The sequence below is a fragment of the Musa acuminata genome, chromosome BXJ2-5 (assembly GCF_036884655.1).
Source record: "Musa acuminata AAA Group cultivar baxijiao chromosome BXJ2-5, Cavendish_Baxijiao_AAA, whole genome shotgun sequence".
Lineage (NCBI taxonomy): Eukaryota > Viridiplantae > Streptophyta > Magnoliopsida > Zingiberales > Musaceae > Musa > Musa acuminata.
The window spans coordinates 46162460-46183105 of NC_088342.1; the positions used below are offsets into that span (position 1 = coordinate 46162460).

At 40.5% G+C, this 20646-nt stretch overlaps 4 protein-coding genes across 6 annotated transcripts; 2 read left to right on the top strand and 2 right to left on the bottom strand.

Annotated features, from left to right (window-relative positions):
* Positions 1–46: 46 nt before the first annotated feature.
* Positions 47–3539, bottom strand: LOC135613051 (uncharacterized). Of its 2 annotated transcripts, none has more exons than XM_065109995.1 (4): positions 3115–3539; positions 2396–2540; positions 581–674; positions 47–506 (listed from the first exon to the last, which is right to left on the bottom strand). In XM_065109995.1, exons 1-4 carry the CDS (start codon positions 3483–3485, stop codon positions 190–192), a joined length of 927 nt encoding a protein of 308 aa, XP_064966067.1. In that variant the 5' UTR covers positions 3486–3539; the 3' UTR covers positions 47–189. The 2 variants fall into 2 exon arrangements, with proteins under 2 accessions (XP_064966067.1, XP_064966066.1); XM_065109994.1 differs by having other exon boundaries at positions 47–509.
* A 2940-nt stretch (positions 3540–6479) lies between these two features.
* Positions 6480–8499, top strand: LOC135611900 (transcription factor bHLH123-like). 2 transcript variants are annotated; one of them, XM_065107547.1, is made up of 7 exons: positions 6480–6933; positions 7006–7381; positions 7452–7562; positions 7641–7706; positions 7795–7860; positions 7954–8004; positions 8097–8499. In XM_065107547.1, the coding sequence occupies exons 1-7, from the start codon at positions 6665–6667 to the stop codon at positions 8232–8234; spliced, it is 1077 nt and encodes a 358-aa protein (XP_064963619.1). In that variant the 5' UTR covers positions 6480–6664; the 3' UTR covers positions 8235–8499. The 2 variants fall into 2 exon arrangements, with proteins under 2 accessions (XP_064963619.1, XP_064963620.1); XM_065107548.1 differs by having other exon boundaries at positions 7954–7998; positions 8097–8367.
* Positions 8500–13101: 4602 nt separating this feature from the next.
* LOC103986332 (NAD(P)H dehydrogenase (quinone) FQR1-like) lies at positions 13102–16138 on the bottom strand. Its single transcript, XM_009404310.3, has 4 exons — positions 16009–16138; positions 14769–14862; positions 13899–14161; positions 13102–13494 (listed from the first exon to the last, which is right to left on the bottom strand). The coding sequence occupies exons 1-4, from the start codon at positions 16029–16031 to the stop codon at positions 13263–13265; spliced, it is 612 nt and encodes a 203-aa protein (XP_009402585.2). The 5' UTR covers positions 16032–16138; the 3' UTR covers positions 13102–13262.
* A 1065-nt stretch (positions 16139–17203) lies between these two features.
* Positions 17204–20378, top strand: LOC103986331 (chloroplastic lipocalin). Its single transcript, XM_009404309.3, has 5 exons — positions 17204–17364; positions 18822–18960; positions 19096–19341; positions 19426–19716; positions 19913–20378. Exons 1-5 carry the CDS (start codon positions 17204–17206, stop codon positions 20201–20203), a joined length of 1128 nt encoding a protein of 375 aa, XP_009402584.2. The 3' UTR covers positions 20204–20378.
* Positions 20379–20646: the final 268 nt, after the last annotated feature.

A 20646-nucleotide genomic window follows, 5' to 3' on the forward strand; every position in this document is an offset into this window, starting at 1 on the left:
GAGGATTTTTGGCCTACTCAAAGTGTTGTCAGATGGGAATATCACATACAAGTAATATTAACCCATTTCAGAGCATTTAAACCAAGAACTGTTGATGAAGTTAATACATGTGGAACTATATTGACAAAATTAAAAGGTGACCAAACAAACAAGTGGAGGGAGTTTTATAGTGCATTCTTACAGCATAAATTATCCTCGCTTGAGCAAGACAACCAGAATTGTGGCAACTGCTAGGGCCACAAAGGATGCTCCCATATCAAAGTTGGCAGAGAGATCATCAGTGTTGTGGCTAGTCTTTGTGCTGGGCGAGCTGGAAGTTCCTGGTGAGGTCCCTAGAAGTTCTTGAAGGAAGCTGGATATATTGCTAACCATCTCTGCCAATATAACCTTGATGTTGCGCACAAAATCCACAAATGCCGAGTTTGTGGTTGCTTCAGCAGTAGAAGATCGAGGGTTGCCATCAGCTAGAGGCACCTCTGTAGCAGCATTTGATTCAGGATGGAGAACTACTGCAGAAGAAACCAGAATAAATCACATTACTTTAGGCTTAATATAGTTAGAGAAGTGAATGCATGCTTACTTGACTGATGAGTTCTGAAGAATTCCATAACCTTCTCATTCCTCATTACAGCATCCCAAACATTCTTGTCAGAAGCAAGTGAAGCAACCACATCCTGCAAACATAATCCTCAACCAACAGATCTTTCGGTTGCTCTCGTACTTAATCTGACAGAGTCACTACTGCTCACCAATGAAGGCATGCTAAATGTATGACTGTCAAACATCCACTAGAAATGTTCGGAGCATGCTATAAATTTGCTAATGGTGATAGGCATTAGAATACAAGTTATTTAAGCCAAGGTTCGCCGTACCACAGCATGCCGCTTGGTACGGGTGGTAAATACTGGTCCGACAAGGGACTATATGGTTGATACATACCGGTATATCAGTACACCTCATTGTACCATGTGTCGATATAGTCGATTGGTACAAACCAGTAAGGCGAACCATGATTTAAGCCATCTTAAAGTCAAGGGCTGAAAGCCCTTTTAAGTCATTCAAGTCCCCAAATGGATGACCTCTCAAAATGGTTCAGCATAAGAACTCAAATATGTAGCAAAATTTAGTTAATAAACTTCTATGTCATCCACCTAAAAAAAGGATCATGCACATTTTGTGTTGGACCAGTGTCAACAGATGACATGTGAAATATATTAATGTACCTAGTGGCATGAATCATGACAACTGTTCCAGATGACAATAAATTTCATCAGAGATCAAGTCACAATGGTAGCAAAAAGAAATAGACAAATAATTTTGATGCAATGAATGCTTTCTCTAATCTAGTCCATGGAAAAATATATAGCAGTATGGTACCAAGTTCTAATTGCTTCTTTCTTTGAATTAAAACAAGTAACTACTTAAAGTAAGATATAATGGTGGTGTATTAAAACCCACTTTTGCAATTACCAAGAGAAAGGAATTAAGTTCAATCTTTGATGGTTAAACCCGACCACACAAGATCTGCCTTAACTAAATGGTATACTATCTTACACAAATATATCATGAAAATCAAGTGCCAAATTAAAGCTATATTTAACTGTACATTTGACTGGCTCGAATGCCAAATACGACCCTGACCCAGCCAACTCAACCATAACAAACTTTGTTATATGTAGCACCAATAAAAGACTTCAAAAAATGTTCAAACTCTAGTTTTTGAACAAAAAATATATCTTTTGCAACTTACGGGAGGAAAACAAATTTGAGCATTAATAATTGGTATAATCAACATTGTTAAGCCATGACTTTTCCTGGTATTGCAGATGTAATTGAAGAAGGCATCCCTCAGCCAAAGTGATTTGATTGCATGTCACTTGATAGTCATAATTATTGTATTCTGTTCACGACTTAGAAGCTCATATGATGATGAAAATATTCCAATTATAGTAACATATAATATATAAAATACCCTAACAAGTAACAACAATACCAAATCATCATAAGCCACTGGTAGAAAACATGAAACTTTTTAATAGAGGATCATTAAGTTTAACATAGTTCTCCTACAGAAACAAAAGAAGAGGGAAGTAAGTACAAAAAGGAAAGGAAAAGAGGATAAAATGGAAAAACAAGTAACCAATAAATTATTAATGATCATTAATTTGAAATCTTTGCAATATATTGTCCATCACAATCAAGATCTAATTTAAAATATTATGTACCAGAAGAAAAAAAGACTTCAAAAATTCACGTAGGTCTCATAATCCCATTAAAATCATACTTATGGTATAACTTCAATGATAATCATACACATGCTCAAGGATAAAAAACCAAGCCCAAATCCATGCAAAATTGCATCTTAAAATCCAAAGATTATTGTATTCTTTAGAACCTGAGCTTCAGGGCTTCCTTGCAATAGTGAAAATGCCTGAACAACACGTCTTGGCATTGATGGAATGACATATGAAGCTTCATAGCAGGTAGACTCAAAAGGAACTTTTATGGCAGACTCATTGGTGCTTGTAGAGAAATTTACTCTGCAAAATAAAAAATTACTGGAAATAAATAAACATCAAAAATCAAATTCCCATAAAAAATGTTAATCAAAATTCCCATCTCCTTGAGCTTAGGTAGTAAGCATGCACTGTGATGGAAGATCAGTTAAGATGACAATTCATGAGAATATAATTTAAAAAGGTATTCAATTTTATGCAACTAACCAAAATGTTACTTTTGGCTTATTAACGAACCTCTTGCCTCCTGTAAACATCAGATAATTCACCAATACAGCTCAAAACAACTTCTCTACATTATGTGATAAATTAGCAATACATATCTATGGTATACGAATTGCCTCCTACTTGTTCATCATAACCTCCCACTTGGCAATTCTTCGAGGTTTGTTATCACTTACGGAGATCTCTTGTGTAGCAAAAAAATCATTTCCAATACCCAATTGGTCCTTGGTTGCTTATACACAGAAATCATACCAGCAAAACCTTCTTATACGCATCCAACAATTATAACAAGCGGCAGAGACTCAGCCACTGGCTTTAATCCAATTAAACGTAAACTATATAAATTGGGGGAAGAACCGGAAACGAAACTTACTTCTCAAGGGCATCTTTCAGATCGGAAGTCGCCTCCTTGGCCTCCTCCAGCGACGGCACGGGCCCGCACACGAGCCTCGGGGCCGGACGCAGCGAATCGAGGACAACCTCCTGCTCCTCTCCCCCCCACCCGGAGAACTCCCAATCGTGAATGTCCCCCGCCGGGCCGTGGATCACAGAGACCGAAGCCACCTCCCGGAGGCCCTTCTCGGAAGAACCGATGGAGTTGGAGGAACCGGCCGCGGCGGAGATGGCCGCGGAGGCGGGCTTGGGAGCCCTCCACGCCGCAGGATGGCCGGCGAACGGACCAACCGACCGGTAGCCGCCGAGGGCCGCGGCCTTCGCAGCTGCTCGCATGGCTCCTCCACCCATCGGTCGAACTCCCTCCCTCGCTCCCTCGATCCTTTCAAGGCGAAGAGGATATGATGCGGTTCGCTCGCCACTATCTATAACTGTGACACAAATCCGACCCGTTAATAGTATCTGGTGCGGTTCGCTCGCCACTATATATATGGGATGTTCGTTGTGACATAAAATCCGACCCGTTTAGTTCGAAAATCTAAATTCTCCGGGTTTGTTTTATTCTAGAAAACCCGATCCATTTAATAGGAAATATTCGGCCCAACATGCAATTAAAGCCCATTTAGATTAGCCCAAATTGACACAGATCCCCATTTAGATTAGCCCATATGAGGGGAGCATCTTATCGTGCTTTTATTTTCTCTTCACTTCATTGATAGTAATTCTCATTTTTATATTAAGGTTTTAGCAATTTTCTTTTAATTTTGTGATCATATTACCAAAAATAATAAAAAAATAACACAATGGAGTTTTGATTAAAATTTAATATTTATGTTGCCTTTGTGATCTTGAAGAAGTCAGTAACATCCAATTTAGCTCGATATAATTTAGATTCACGTGCGTAAGAAGAATGATAAGGTAGCTCAAACACTTCTAGAAAGTTTAGGTGAATTTGAGTGTGCATTTTATGATTGACTTATATGAACACCGAGGTTAAATAGATTTTCTAAATCAATCTTTTCGATACTTAAGTTAGTCCTGACGAGATAGAGTAAATTTAATGAAAAATAACTAATCTCAATTATCTTATTTATTGTTACATTTTATGTTTTGTAAAATATTTCTTTTCTTGTTATTTTTGAATATATTGGCTACATATATATACATATATATATACACATATACATATATATATATATACATATACATATGTATGTATATATATATATACATATGTATATACATATACATATGTATGTATATATATATATATATACATACATATATATATATATATATATATACATACATATATATATATATATATATATATATATATATATATATATATATATATAGAGAGAGAGAGAGAGAGAGAGAGAGAGAGAGAGAGAGAGAGTAGGAATCAATAGAATTTTGACACTCAACTCAATCCCACATAGTGAAAGGAGTTATTTGGCTTCTTCAGTGTTCAACAACTCAATTCAGTGCCATCAAATCCACTAGTAGCAGAGTCTGTAGCAGTTGCAACCTACTGTTCTTGTGTCTCGTTCTTGCTCATATAACTTGAGCTGACCTCAGCTGGCTCTCCTCACTGAGCGACTCTGAAGACTGCTTAGGTCACACAAGAGAGGAGATTTGGTGGTCTAATCCCATGAAGAGCCTCATCCTTGATGCTGCTAATGCTTTGGTTGTACCTTCTTGCATGGGAACAATCAATTATCCATTACTCACTCAGCTCACAAGATGTTGCAGTTGATGGGTCTTGATAAGATCATAAATGTTTACATATTGCAGAATAGATTCATAATTCATAATTATTAAATTTAGATACCTTATTTCTTCTTCTCACACATTGTCTCCTGAAGCAGTACTCTCTCTCTCCATCCTATCTTAATCTCCTTCTAGTATATGAGCTGAGAAAGATTTTAAGACTGCTCTTCCAGGTGACATGTCAAGATCAAGGACTTATGCTCATCATCCACTTGCCAATACCCAGTGTTGTCACATCATGGACTTTGGTTGATCAGCAAAGGACTAACTTGATGATTGGTGGAGTTTGGCATCATCAACGAGTAAAGAAAACAAAGATTCTTCTTAGTGGGAAATTTGGCAGAATGTCTGAAGCCTGTAGGAATAGAATAGCTGAGAAAATGGAAGTCAAATCAAAGTGATGCAGATGATTCATCCCTATCAAGTGATTCTGTATGTTTTCTTCTAAATTGCTGCATTTTAGGGAGATTTAAGGACAGCCACACATGTAGTTCCCCATGTGGATCAGACTCTTCTTTCTTCCACAAGCATGCTTTCAAGTCCTCCTCCATTCTTATATCTTTATTGGCATCTGTCTTGTCCATCTCTTTGACAAACTTCACCATTATTTCATTAGAAATATATAAAAGAACCTCACAAATCTACTTTTTTTTATCAGTTACAGTGAAGAAATTAGGTGATGTACACTTAGGAATCCATCACATCTTTTCTTATACCTAATCAATGAAATAAAATACCTTAGTTCATCATATTCTTATTCCTTATATCTACAGGAGGCTTCATTTGGGTGTTGCTACTGTGTGTGAGAGAGAGAGAGAGAGAGAGAGAAGAGTCAATGAGAGCTGGGAATCAAAGTCTCCCATGGCAGAATTCTTCGAGAACACAAACAATAGCATGTGAAGTTTTGTCTGGCTGCATTTTCCATGCTTCGTCTGTCATCTTCTTGCTGTGAACCCGATCCAGATCTGAGACCTCAGCTTGTATTTCTCATGCTGCAGAAGGCATTCACACTCCTAAATCGTCAACGCCTTTGTCGTCACATGGTTTTACGGCCGCAGTGTCGGTCAACGTTCAACTCCGGCGTCACACTCTGCCTCTCAGCTTCAAGATGTAATCGAATAAGCTCAAGCAGCGCTCGGTCAACATAATGATTTGACCACTGGATAGCCACATGGCACTTTGACTTTCTTGGACTAGTAAGAATGTTCCAGAAAAATGATTGAATTAGTGCTACAAAAGAATAATAAAAACCTTCTAAATATTAGGTATGCGTTTGGCACCAAACGGAGTCAAAGAGTAAAGCAGCCGCAACGAGTCAACGTGTTTTGTCGGCACGTGTGACGCGGATTTGGAACGCGTGCGTGCCACGTGGGACCCGCGTTGACCTTTGGTCTCCCCGATTAAGTGGTGGCTTGCCATTTCATTGTTCATTAGATTTGGATAGCGAGTAGAGGTTGCGGTCTGGGTTGGGTGGGCGCGGGATAACCGCACACCAAGCGTTTGTCCAAATGCATCGCTCTGTGGAGCTATAGATATCGTTGTCACATTTGGTTACTTGCTCCATAATTCCATTTGATATCTCCGATGCACCTCCTTTTTAAGTACAACAGTAACATTAGCAGCGTCGGGTTGGCTTAGGTGCCAACGATGGCTGAGTTTTGGATCAGCGACGATGGTCAAATGGGCCCGATCACCTCTCTCCACTGCTGATCTACTTATATAAAGGATGGTCCGAGACGATTGCATCACAACACACCATGGCCGAGGAGCTAATTGCGGGAGTTTGTAGCAGCAGCAGTAGCTGGTGGTGGTGCACGGCAATGTCCGGAAGCTCCGACTGGGCTGCTGCAGCCATCGACATGTTCGACGTCTTGCCTCGATCGTGTAACGAGTCGTCGCCGGCGTCGGTGTCTGACAGCTCCATCAGCTTCCAGGATGTCCACTTCTCCCCGGTTTCTGCAGCTCCCGCGGTGTTCGACTCGGTGTCTGCAGCCATGGCGACCAGTAGTTGGAGCCAACCTCTGTTGTGGGTCTCTTGTAACTGTTTTGGGTTTAGTTTGAGCTTTGGAGTCATGTGATGTGATCTACTTTGGTGCAGTGGGACTGCTGGAAGAGCCGAGAGCTGCCTCCATGAACTGTTCCAAGGGGACATGATTCATCAAGAGTCCCCGATGCAGGGGAGAAGCGAGCAGTCATTCACGGAGCAGAGCTTCTCGGTGGACATCAATGGCGCCCGACTCTACCAAGAAAGCTTGGCATTGCCCTCGGCGCTGCAGAACGAATCATCAAGATCCTCATCAGATGAGTCGATGCAGCTCATGCGGTCTTCACCTCCGAAGCAGCAGCTTCAGGTCTCGAACACCACCACCTCCCCAATCCCCTCAGCTCCATGGAGCTTTGACAATCCCATGCCTACTCAACTACCCCAACAAGCTTTCGATGAACCATTCAACTGCAGCGATCAACGGGCAAAGGTCAGTGATACATCGTCTCCGAATTATTCGAAGTATGAGTCTAAGTCGCATCATTCACTCTCTCGTACAGTCGAATTCAAGAGCTAGAGACTCTATGTCAACCTGGGAGAAGAGAAGTACCACCGAGCCAGCACTCAAGAAGCCTAGGATCGAGACACCATCGCCATTGCCGACCTTCAAGGTACGATCAAATGGGAAAAATCAGGAAGATTTAGCCATGAAGTTGTGATGTTTATGCTCGCTGTTTCTCTCTCTTTAGGTGAGGAAAGAGAAGTTAGGCGACAGAATCACTGCTCTCCAGCAACTGGTCTCGCCCTTTGGGAAGGTGAAGCCTCCTCTGACCATGTCTTGTTTTCGTTCTTAGAACACGATGGCCTCTGACTCATACCTCACTCTCGCACTACTTTCTACAGACTGATACCGCATCGGTACTGCACGAAGCCATCGATTACATCAAGTTCCTCCACGATCAAGTCCGGGTAAGCTTATCCATGAGCTCATCTTCCAGTCAAGTGCATGGACACCATCCATCTATCTCCAGCTTCTCACTGCCTCTACATACACGACCGTAGGTATTGAGTTCTCCGCACATGAAGAGTGGCCATCAAATCCAGCAGGTAAAGGTAGTGATTGAACCACTCGTTAGTGCGCTATCATTGCATCAGATACTGCGTTCTCATCCTGCTTGCCATGGCTGATGCATGCATGCATGCAGAGCTTGGACAAACCAAAGCATCGCCAAGGACCGGAGGAAGACCTCAGAAGCCGAGGGCTGTGCGTTGTTCCAGTTTCAGCCACCTTTGCGGTTGCCAGGGAGACCGCCATGGATTTCTGGACTCCTTTTCAGCTGTAGGGAGGCAAGAGGAATAAACGCAAACAGTTCCTCCACAGACATTTAGTATGTAGGGAATGAGGGATGTGTAGGGAGAGAAGAACGCATGTTGTATTGGAAGATGGGTTGGTGAGAGGGATTAGGCGGAGCATGATGGACTTCAATTCTTGTTTGACATCAATGCACTTTTATGAAAAGCTTTATTACTTCCCAAGAAATAATAATGTTGTGGTATGGAATTATGTTTGAATAATGGGAGAAAGAAAGTATGAGCTTTTTGGATTCAGGTATTATTTAATCAGATTTGAGACATGATAAGCTTCGAGTTGAATAAATATAGTCGAATAACTATATGTAAACAGCTAAAAAATTACTATATAATATAGTTGAATAACTATATCTTATATGGAAGGGTTTTCTCCTTAATACCTAAAACAATTTAATCTCTTCAAAAATGTAGTTTAGAAGCATTCATTCTTTCATTCTCTAAACAATTTATATGGAAGGGTTTTCTCCTTAATACCTAAAACAATTTAATCTCTTCAAAAATGTAGTTTAGAAACAATTTTGAATGTATAAGATTATAAGATCTTATCTTTAATTATGATAGGATTATTTAGAAGATAATCTTGATAAGAATAACTCTTTTAATTATTTATCTTAGATCCTCTATTCTTGTTTATAAAAATGTATAACCTCCTAGGGATAAAATAACCTAACCAGTTTCTAAGAGATTATAGATCTTCTTGCTCTTTCTTTTATTTCTAATCTATCGCTCGTAGTGATCCTATGAAGGATAGGAAGAGAGGAGAGGGTGAGTCTAGTATTTTTTACAGATCGACATCACTGTAACTTTTGAATTTGATGATGGTATACTTACGGATCAAATAAAAAGCTTTGTAAGTAATATTAAAATGTATATATTATATATTTGATCTATGGTTATTTGATTTTAATTTTTAACATTAATTTTTTTTTTCATAATAGTAACACATTATGGTTCTTATGTTGACAATTGGTATCAAGACGATAGTTTGAAATTAAATATTTTAGATCATAAAAATATTCAAATTTATTTATTAACATCCTTTATTTGTGAAAATGAGTTATCCGATTTTGATTTATGATAGTTGAATGATCTATTTGTATTATCAATCTACTTTCTATATAGACCGTCATATCGTTTGCTTGTGAGCACTATGATGTTCCTCGTATTTGATCGATGGATCATTAGTGACAACATATTGTCGACGATAGTATTGTTGAGAGTGATGACTTTCGATGGTCACCAACCTAGTCATGGGCAATTGGTATGTATAGAGTGGAAGCACCGTGGGGTGCAACAGCCTTGCGACGATCGACCTGTCATTGTCATAAGCAATTATAGTATTTGTCATTGTGTGCAACGGTTGTAGCAACATCTCTGCTACCTGTAACGGCTACAATGATTATAATGATGCTATTATGTGCAACAATAGAGTCACTCCTAAGAGCAATTGTGGCAATTATAGTAGTGTTGCGACTTTAGCAATATTACTATGACATTTGCTAGTCCCAATTAATGTTAACTAAACACTGAAGACCATGGTTCCCAGTGACTACGCAGTGGATCTATAGACACAATCGTGTGTCACAGCGACCGTGGAGGTCATCGGTCGGTGCATGTGCATAACTGCACAGTGGGATGATTCGTCGGTGACATTCGGTCAACAACACACCACGGAGGTGTGCGGACCCTCTTAATGTCATAAGGAATGCCTAGCACATCAAGACATCCGACGTGCTGTATAGCGACATATAGGCCCTGAAGGTCATGGTCTGCTCCACTGGATTAGAGTTGTCATCAAACACCTCCAATGTCAGGAGGCAAAAATTAGCTAGGAGGGGTTCCACCTGGATATCCTGGACAAATGGAGAGGTGCTTGAGGTGAAGTCGTAAACCTCCCCATTCGAGTGCTGGAGCTCTCGTTGCATCTCATCCAAGTATTGATTCATGATCCATAGTTGAGCTTTAAGTGTATTCTCCGTTGAGTCGGCGGATTGGGTTTTTAACTCAAATGAGGTTGTTCTGTACCTTGGTGGTATGCTAAACTCCACTATTGAGGACATTGGTGCTTTAGGAGTTGCTTCAGTTTGCTAGGGGCACTCTAGGGGTGTTGGTAGGGGGCTCGCCAGGGACGCCCCTAGATGCGTGAGAGTAAACGAGGGTTGGACCGCTGGTTGTAGCGTAGGGGCCACTTGATAGACCAACTAGGATAGGAGAGGGACGATCGCTTGGATCATCCCAATGAGGGTATATACTTGATGGTTGAGGCCTAGAAAGGCATCGACAAGGATGAGCATGTGCCCTACATTCAACCCCGGTGGGGAAAGGCCAGAGTCATTGAATAGGCGCCAATAGAACTCTAGAGTTTGCACTGAGGTGGAGGCATCTACTTGTGGGAAGGGGGGTAGCTACCCTCCTTGCTCGAAGGAGTTGTGTGTTGGGGGTGGCGCTTCATCATTGGAGTGCTCGTTGAGATGGTTTCTAGATGGACGTTCTTGCAACATTCTGGCCCTTTCTCTAGCGTCAAAATATTATTACTTTAATGCTATTGATTGCAGAGTCAGTATAACCCAATTCCATCAAGGGGCTTATGGGATTGTTGGGATCGTAAAGAAACTAAGAGCAAGGGGGGGGGGGGAGGGGGGGATGAATTAGTGCTTTTGAAATAGAGAAATAATATAAAAATTCGTTCAATAAAATTGGTATCGGAAATATGTTTAACTTAGAATATGAGTAAGCGTAGTAAGCAATTAAAGAGCATAAAAGGAAACGCATACCGAATTTATAGTGGTTTGGTCATCGTGACCTACGTCCACTACCGATTCTTCCTCCGTCAAGACCATTGGCTTTCACTAAATTCCTCCTCTATCGAAACCATCGGCTTTCACTAACAATCTTATTTTCAATGGGTAAAGATCAACTACCCTTATTACAACTCTTTGCTCCTTTTCATAGGCCTCGGAGAGAACCTTTACAACTCTTTTTTAGAAGTAATCCTCACATCTCTCTTAGAATGACTTCTAGGTTTAAGGAGGATGGAACTCAACACTTTCAATAAAGTTTACACATTTATAATCGTAATTTTTTCATACTCTTTTCTTGCTATCTCAAACAAGAATGAGAAGAGTATTTATATGCCCCAAATGACTTTAAAAATAGAACCAAAAAATCTCATCCCTGGATTTTCGGGGTACTAACAGTACTACCGTCAGTGTTGGACGATACCATCGCCTGCCACACTAAGCACTAACGGTACCACCACCGCCTGCTTTGGTGGTACCACTACCAATTTGAGCGGTATTACCATCTGGCGGTAGTACTTGCTTGGGTAGTACTATTGCCAATCTGAGTGGTATTATCGCATGACACTGACGGTACCACCGTTGGATCTTTCAGAAATATACACTTTATACTTTTCAACTCACAAGCGGTTCTATTACTTGGTTAGGCGGTGCCATTGCTTGACCCAACTTCAGGTTACTGAATTGGCCTTCCAATAGGCCCAATTCAACTGTGATTTAGGCTCAATGGGCCCCTAATTAAATTGGCATGGTTACACTCAAAACTAACTCAATTAAAACTTAAACTACTTCGATCAAGGCAAACGATTACAATCATGAATCATATGTTATCCGGCATGTCATTGGTTCATCCGACACTTCATCCGAACTTTTAGCGCATGGTCATTTCCTTCAGCGTATTGCCCGATCCATCAGTATGTTGACCTCTCGCAACATCCGATCTTGGTGCAATGCCTAATATTTGACATGATCTACTCCGGCCCACCGTTTAATTCTCCTGCTTCAATCGATTTAATATTTTTATGATCAAAGTTAATCCTGCACTACTTTTCTCAAACACTCATTAATCATAAATTCATCAATTGATTTTATTATCAAATTTCGAGATTCAACAAGAGTCACATAGACGATCTGAGTGGGAAATAGACCTGGCTAGCACAATCTCGATGTCCTGCTTGCTCGCTGAGATTGATTTAGTGTCATCCCGAGATACGCCTTAGCTTTGCTGAGATCCCTACACAAGCAGCAAACCAGTGGTGTAAAGCTAACGATGGGTCAGGGTAAAGCTAACGAGGTAATTGATTTCATTATCCTTACACTTGAGCGACCAGTGGTGTAAAGCTAACGATGGGTCAGGGTGCCCCTTCGTCGTCGGGGGCTCGTTAACGTTGATGACTGGTTAGGCTTCTATGAGAGTGGCATCAGGAAAGATAGTTGTGGAGGCACTGCTCGTCAGGACTAAGCAGGAAGTACTTTTTGCCTCGCTTCAGTCATCGGGATCGATACTTTTTGCCGTCGCGGGCATACGGGCCTTCCTGAAGGGAGGAGGTATCAGGTTGCCCGTAGTGGACGTTTCTGACGAATGGGAAAGAGGAGGTGGGCCTTATTGTCACCTTCTGAGAGATCGAGATGAGCAGGAGCCCACGGGTCATGTCTCTGTCACGACTGCAGAAGGAGGGTGTGGGCTCCTCTTGCGATGTCGTGATATTTAAAGGAGAGATTCAATGTTTTGTTGCCTTCATTGCCCGTGTTGGACAAGGAATAAATCCAGAACAAGATTCCAGGGAATGCACAATTCACCCACATCCAGTAACAGCTGTGGAGAGATTTCTTCATTGTCTCGCTTCTTAATCAAGCATGACTAATGCTCTGAATGATACCATGAATACATGTCGAATCTCATGAGAAAAAGTGCATCAATGGCTCGAGGCATCAGATGTGGAAGAAAATAAGAGATTATTACATTCCAAGTATATTTATGTAAATCATGGAGAACATGACAATTACTGTTTTAGTAAGAGAGGCAAAGAAAAGCAACATATAACACCAAGGTATGCAATCATATATATGACATGTTCATAAAACACTGTTGTACCAGAGAATACATAAAGGAGGCTCAATGCCATAGAAAAGTCAACAAATGCCAATTCATTATTCATCAGACCAATGACAGTTATTCTATATGGAGGAGATGCAAGATGATCAGGAGGAACTCTTGAACTTCTTGGCAATGCCGGCAAAGTACTTGCCTTGGTGGAAAGCCTGCTGCATCTCAAGCTCAGATGGGAACCTTGAACCATCTCCAGCATATGTGCCTGCACCATATGGGCTGCCGCCCTTCACCTTCTCCATCTCAAACATTCCTGCACCGAAGGTGTAGCCAATTGGGACAAAGATCATTCCATGATGAACCAGCTGAGTTATGGCTGTCAAACTGCAGGACAAAGGGTAGGGAAATTTTTTTTCAGTCAAATAGACTAGGAATATACCCAACGGTTCCCATCTGAGTTATATGTTATATATGTATAACAATTCATACAAAAAGAAACATATTTCCATTGTATTGCAAAATCTAAAGTATCCAGTTGCCACCCAACATAAATCTGCTGCTATCGCTAAGTCTTTCCAGATACCTTTACAGTAAAAAATGATTAGATGTGTTGTTAGAAACAGGCATGGATTATCTTGGTGCAAAAATATGCTAAACTCAGATGTGTCATCGGATAACTTTTAAGGATTTTATATTTTGAGACTGACGATGAAGGGTGACCACAAAATTCCCGGCTGCATAGAAGTTCTTTATGTCAATGATGTAAATATTAAAGCAAAAGAGCTTACGGAGTAGTCTCTTGACCACCGCCTTGGGATCCAGTGCTATAGAAGATTCCTGCAGGTTTACCAGCTAGAGCCTGTGTCCTCCAGAGACCTCCAGTTGCATCAAGGAAAGCTTTGAACTGTGCTGCCATCATACCAAATCTTGTTGGGAAGCCAAAGAGAATCCCATCTGCCTCAGCAAGATCATCTGGTGTAATAATTGGTGCATCACTCTTGGGAGGTGCTCCCATCTTGCCAAGAACTTCTTCAGGAAGAGTCTCAGGAACCTGTTTGGCTAGAATAACTCATCATTCTGTCTTCATATTTTGATGAATTGTGACCACAACAATATAATTTTACTTTATTTACATAGCTCAACCAACATTTAATTGATAAAAAATTAAATTATTTCAAAATAGCTCTAACAATTTGGTGAAGCCTTAGCAGTTAGCAGCTACCAGAGCTTCAAGTTTCTCCCTCACAAACACAAGAGTATTTCCATAGAAAAAAAGTTTTTGATCAGAATAAATAAATTAGAAAGACCATATAATAGACCACAGATTAAACAAAAATAAACATATACATATTTTGTTCAAACTTACAAGTTCAAATTGAAAAAGGATAACATTTAATAAATGATAGATCTAGAGACACAAATGGGATATCAGTATAGACAAAACAAAATAAATAAATCCAGTGACAAGTTACCAAGTCAACGAAAGGATAAAGTATAGACAAAACAAATCCAGTGGCAGACACTGTGATGTTATTGCTTATCATATCCTAAATTTTCTAAAAGAAATCAACGAATAGTTGAAGATACAATGAGTTTTAGTACATATTGGCTTAAAGTCAACAAGTGTTCTGGTAAACGAAAGAACAATGGGTCTTTACCTGCCAAAGCTTCACTTCAACTCCTTCAATGGATGAGGCACCTTTTTTTATTTCTTCTGCTAGCTTTGCAACATGCCCATACATGGAATAGTACCTTTAGGGGAAAAAAGACATATTTCCATTAGCTGCTGATTAAAAGTTACATGGAGTAATATTATGGAATATATATTTCCATTTTTCTGTTAATACCTTGTACTTCTGCCGAATCTAAACCATGATATAATAATAAGATAGAACTTTACAATTTATGGCAAATATTTTCTTTCCAATAACACATACACAGCTAGGTTTTATATCAATAAGAAAATAGTCCACTTCAATTAGCATATTGAGAAAAGGAGAAAAGATATTATCCTTGGATAGGAAGGAAAGTGTGATTGTGACTAATATAAAGATTGACTGCACAAAATAGTTCCAAAGAGTAGAAAGTCACAGCACCCATCACCAATCACCTAACTCGTTAGACACCAGTGCACGAAATATACAGTTTAGATGTGATCCAAAGAACACATCTTGCACCAGAAGAGGAATACGAAAGCGAGAGTTTGTGTGTCAAGACTCAACACAGATAAGAAAAATGAGAGCATTTAAATGAGGAAAAACAAGTATTTCGCAAACAGATATAATTCTAGTTACCGTCTCTTCAAGTTGCTTATGCAAAAAAGAGAGGTGAGATCTTGACACAAGCAAAGAATAATATGTACCTACTACATCACACTTCATCCCATAATAATGTGTTATATTTTATTGGGGGTATTAAGCAAATTCTAAAACATATAAAAAGCAGCCAAACAGTAAAAGAATTCACATGAACCCTAATCCTATACAACCAAATCAGGAAGCTCAAAAGTTCACAACTTTGTAACCCTGATTCTAATTTAAGCGACGTCTTCACAACATTGAATTCCATCAAGGCTACCGCTAATGAAAGACCAAAGGAGGAATCCCTCATTGTAATGATTCACCAAGAATAAGCAACAAGATCGAAAATTAGCCACGGAAATCGCACGATTCAACAGCGATTTCCATACCCCCCCGATTCAAAATCTTCAAACGAGATCTCTACAGCGTGCACCATCAGATGAACACGCTACAACCGTTCGTAATGCGAAAAATGAACCATCGTGATTGAGATCCAAGAACAAACCTCCCCAGACACTAATTTGCAGAATATCAGACACATGACGGATCAATCAGATACGCGAACCGACAGCAACGCATCGTGAGAGCGAACACTTACACAACGTAAATCTTGGCTGCCATCGGTGGCGGGATCGGAGCTCGCAGGGGACAGGAGGCGAGAGAGGGAGAGGGGAAGCAAACAAAAGAGCGATCGTTTTTTCTTGGCCTCCTCCGCAGGGCTTGCGGAGTGGGTGAATGGGGCAGGGCGGGTATTTATAGTCAAGAGTCAACGCAGCCAGCTAAGCTCACGTGCTCCACCACGCCCCCCTTCGTCGCCTCGGCAACATGCACTCACCAATTTTACCGGAGTCGCCAAAATGTCTTTTATGACGTCACCTCCCCATCATCATCATCATCAACGACGTCGGCACGCCATCACCATCCATCAGCCGAAGCTTCCAGATCGACGACCCCACGATCTCCGCCGTCGGATTTAAACCTTTCCATTAATAATGACAATTCAATTATTTTGACCAGAAAATTCTATTTTTGTTGTACGTATTATATTAAGTAAGTTGACCGACACCCGCGGTCAATTAAATCTAATCTCAGCTCACGAGAATCTTGGCGGCTTATATGCGTATGATAATTAGGCGTTCAATAATTTACCTAAACATGGCTTATTATTGTTGATGGCATTGGAGTCCCACGTAATGCCAACAAAAGCATGACGAGGTGTACTAAAAAAGGAGACTAATTTGAGATGGTTTAGGTGTCATTGCGTTTACACGTGGAAGAAGAGGTCAGTGATGGGGAAAGCCATGATTTGGCAATGGACGAATGGAGCCATGTAGAAGAGGCCAAGAAAGAGGTTCTCTGCACGATTCATCAAGTACAGATGTCGATTGGATCTTGATTTCTCAGTTTGATGGGAACGGTGATGGATGTATTTATTTTGGATATTATTATTATTATTATTATTATTATTATTATTATTATTATTAACATCTAAAAAAGATATCAATTATATGTGACTATATGAAAAGTGGACTTTTATATCTAACGTATTTTTGGACAAATCGTATTACGGCCCCGTAACTATCGGAAGTCTCAATCTACTGTCCTCTCGTCGCAGGCTAACAATCCTACTCCTCTATCACTACCGGCCCAGAATGATCCAGAACAGCCCATGATAGCATCTACTGTGCCCTTGTAGCAGGATAACCATCCTACTCCTCCCTCGCTGTTGGTTAGTTTCCAAGTCCACGTGTCGTAATGTTACTGGTCGTGACGGCGCTCTTAGTTGACGCTCGATGCATCGACTGAGAGAGAGAGTGGTAGCGATCGCCCTCCGCTTATCTGAAGAAGAAGAATCTCCACGGCATCGGAGAAGGGCCATGGTTCCCTTGCAGGCGCTGCAGTTCCGCCGCCCACCACCGACGCCACATCCTCCTCCTCCTCCTCAACCCTCTCGGTATGTTGGATCGTGAAGATCCTCGATCTCTTGCTGCGCTTTTGTGAAGATTCGATGTGTTCTCTCATTTCTTGGTCGTAGTGATTCTTTGTGGATTCCGCGGCTTTTTCCGAATCATTGTGCCTCGAAATTTCGAGGACCTTCGAATCCCCCGAACTCGGAGATGCATTGCATACCGGAATGGCAGAGGATTTTGACGCGATTTCGAATTCTTCCTTGGGTTTTCTACACGGGACGCAAGGTTGAGCGGAAATCGTCCGCTAGAATGCCAAAGTCCCATTCTTGTGAATAGGGTTACACAAGGATTTCTTGGTTGAAAGCAACAAAAATGTGGACTTTAGATCTGTGTCGAAGGTGAATTCAGGTTTGTTTTGTTAGGTCGGGTAATGGGATCGCCCATAGCAAATCAATTATTCTAGAGATTGATAGGGAAATCCTTCTCTACCAATAGCAGCTCGACACGCGATAGTATAAGTACACAAGGCAACACAGTCAGCCGTGAGGGGGTAAAACCCGGTCAATAATCAGGCCACGTGGATGTTGGGCCAGAAGGGCAGTTAAGAAATATTTTGTACAGAAATATTACCCTTATTATTGGACTATAAATAGTTGTGGAGTATGCACCTAAGTCGATCTCAAGTCGATTTAGGCATCATCGATTTCATCACCATCAAAGATCTAATGTTCCACTGGTATCAAGGCAGAAACCCTGATACCAATGTGCCAAGTTCACAAGAAATGTATAGTTTATTGTTATATTTTTTCCAAAAAGAGGGAGAATTATATTACTCCAAAGCTCTAATAATGTGTTGCTACTCTCGTATGATCTGTTTCAAGTTGATTACAGTTCATTTGTGGATATGGAAGTTGAAAAATGGGTCAAACCAACAACATGGAAATGCATCTAATTTCTGAAGTCAAAATGCTGGGGATGAACTAACCCTAGAGGATGTGAATTGTTCCAATGTCTAAACTCCAGAGATGTGCTTAGCACTGTCATTGCCGTTCTTTAAGCTTGATTCTACTTTTAGCCAGTAACCTCACAACTTGATGGAGAGACAGGAATGACTGGGGGGTCAGGATGGATAGAAGGTTCACTCAGTGATGGCAGGGGGAGTGATCTAAGAGGACAAAATGATAAATTTTGAGATATGGATCTCTGTTCTTGCCCAAGTTAATTCTCCAAATCAGTTCTAGGTCTCAAAAAACCTGGGAGCACTAAGCTGTAGCAAAATGTCATCCCAGCACTTAAGATTTGGTACTTGAGATTTAATACCTAGTTAGTTCATCATCATATTTTCTTCTATCTTGTTTTAGTTTACTACTTGAATGGAATTAATTACCAGGGGATATGTTTAACATGTTTAAGCAAGCCGATTTCAGGTTTTATTGCTTCTCTCATCGTTCAGAACCCTATTTGAGTTGGCTGCTTAGCACTACTGATTTACTATTTGTAGGTCGGGAAGCTGTGTTCAAGGACAAAAATATATAACATGTTCATCATGGGTGACCAAATCTAGGGAGGAGGTGATTGCTAGACATGTTTTGTCATCCTTTGCTGCTGCTTCCATTATGTTCATTTCCTCTTCAACCCAGGTAACCAAGTCCCTGAAGGACATATCTATGTTAACTGACAAGCAAAAGTGGAATAGCATGAAGCAGGATTTGATATCAAGATAACGAAAGTTAAAAGAGTCCAATATGGCAGGACATAATGTTTCTTCTGACCAGGTTGTTGCTGCAGAACCATCCCATCATGGGAGTTTATGCCAGATTGCAGCTGCTACTGACAATGGTCCTGCTTCAATACTCGATGAAATGCCAGATGAGAGAAATGCGAATGTGATGATGATGATGATGAGAGGCATGACAGCCAAGAATTTTGACCCAGTGAGATATTCTGGAAGATGGTTTGAAGTGGCTTCACTTAAACGTGGATTTGCTGGCCAGGGGCAGGAAGACTGCCATTGCACACAGGTATGGAAAGTATATGCCACAGTGCATTGTAAATTTATACTGCATTCTCGTAATATTTCATGGCAGATTGATTCATAATTTCAGGGAATATATACCTTTGATGCTCAAACCCCATCAATCCAAGTAGACACCTTTTGTGTTCATGGTGGCCCTGATGGTTACATCACTGGTATAAGGGGAAGGGTCCAATGTCTTTCTGAGGAGGGCATGGAAAAAGCTGAAACTGATTTGGAGAGACGAGAGATGATCAAAGAGAAATGTTACCTTCGTTTTCCAACACTTCCGTTCATACCTAAGGAGCCTTACGATGTGATCGCAACCGACTATGATAATTTTTCTCTAGTATCTGGTGCTAAAGACAGAAGCTTCATTCAGGTATGACACGAAAACTCTGATCCGGTTGTAAGCCGTATGATACTAAGGTATTTTGGAGTACAAATTTGCACAGATATGATAGTTCCTTTGCTTTGTAATTTTTTATTTTTATTTTTAATGATGCGTAAGTTTGAATAAGACTTGACATAATTACCATTTTGAAGGATGCTAATACTTGATGGTGTTCCTAAACCAGATCTACTCGAGGACTCCAAATCCTGGACCAGAATTCATTGACAAGTACAAAACATACTTGGAAAGTTTTGGGTATGATCCTGCTAAGATAAAAGATACTCCGCAGGACTGTGAAGTAATGTCCAATAGCCAATTAGCTTTGATGATGTCAATGTCCGGGATGAAGGCAGCTCTGACGAATCAATTTCCAGATCTAGAGTTAAAGGCACCAGTGGCACTTGACCCCTTCACCAGTGTTTTTGAGACATTGAAAAAGCTTATCGAGCTCTACTTGAGTAACCTGAAAGCTTGATGTGTTTGTTGATTGGTGTATTGAATGATCTGTGAACATTCTTTGCACTCTCAAATTTTCTTCACTTTTTCTTGCTGTATATGTCAAGCTTGTCTTAAGATTCAAACACTTCCATGGGCTTCTATTTGTATCAGGTTCGGATACATTTAAACTAGTGTTTTCTCTTTTGTGGTAATTTGGATTTATCTGATTTGAATAAACTGGATTGGGATATCCTTTAATAAAATTTGGAAAAAGCTAAGATATAATAATAGAAACAATTGGGATGTACCTGACGCTGACGAGCCGCAGATGAAAGGTTCCATGCATTCCAATAAGGCAACTGTCAAGTAGAAATGCAGATGTAAATTCCCACCACCTATATACAAACAAGAAGTGGAACAACCAATTACAACCTTGCAAAACATATTTGCTTAAGACAAGAAACAGGGAAAAGGTCACTC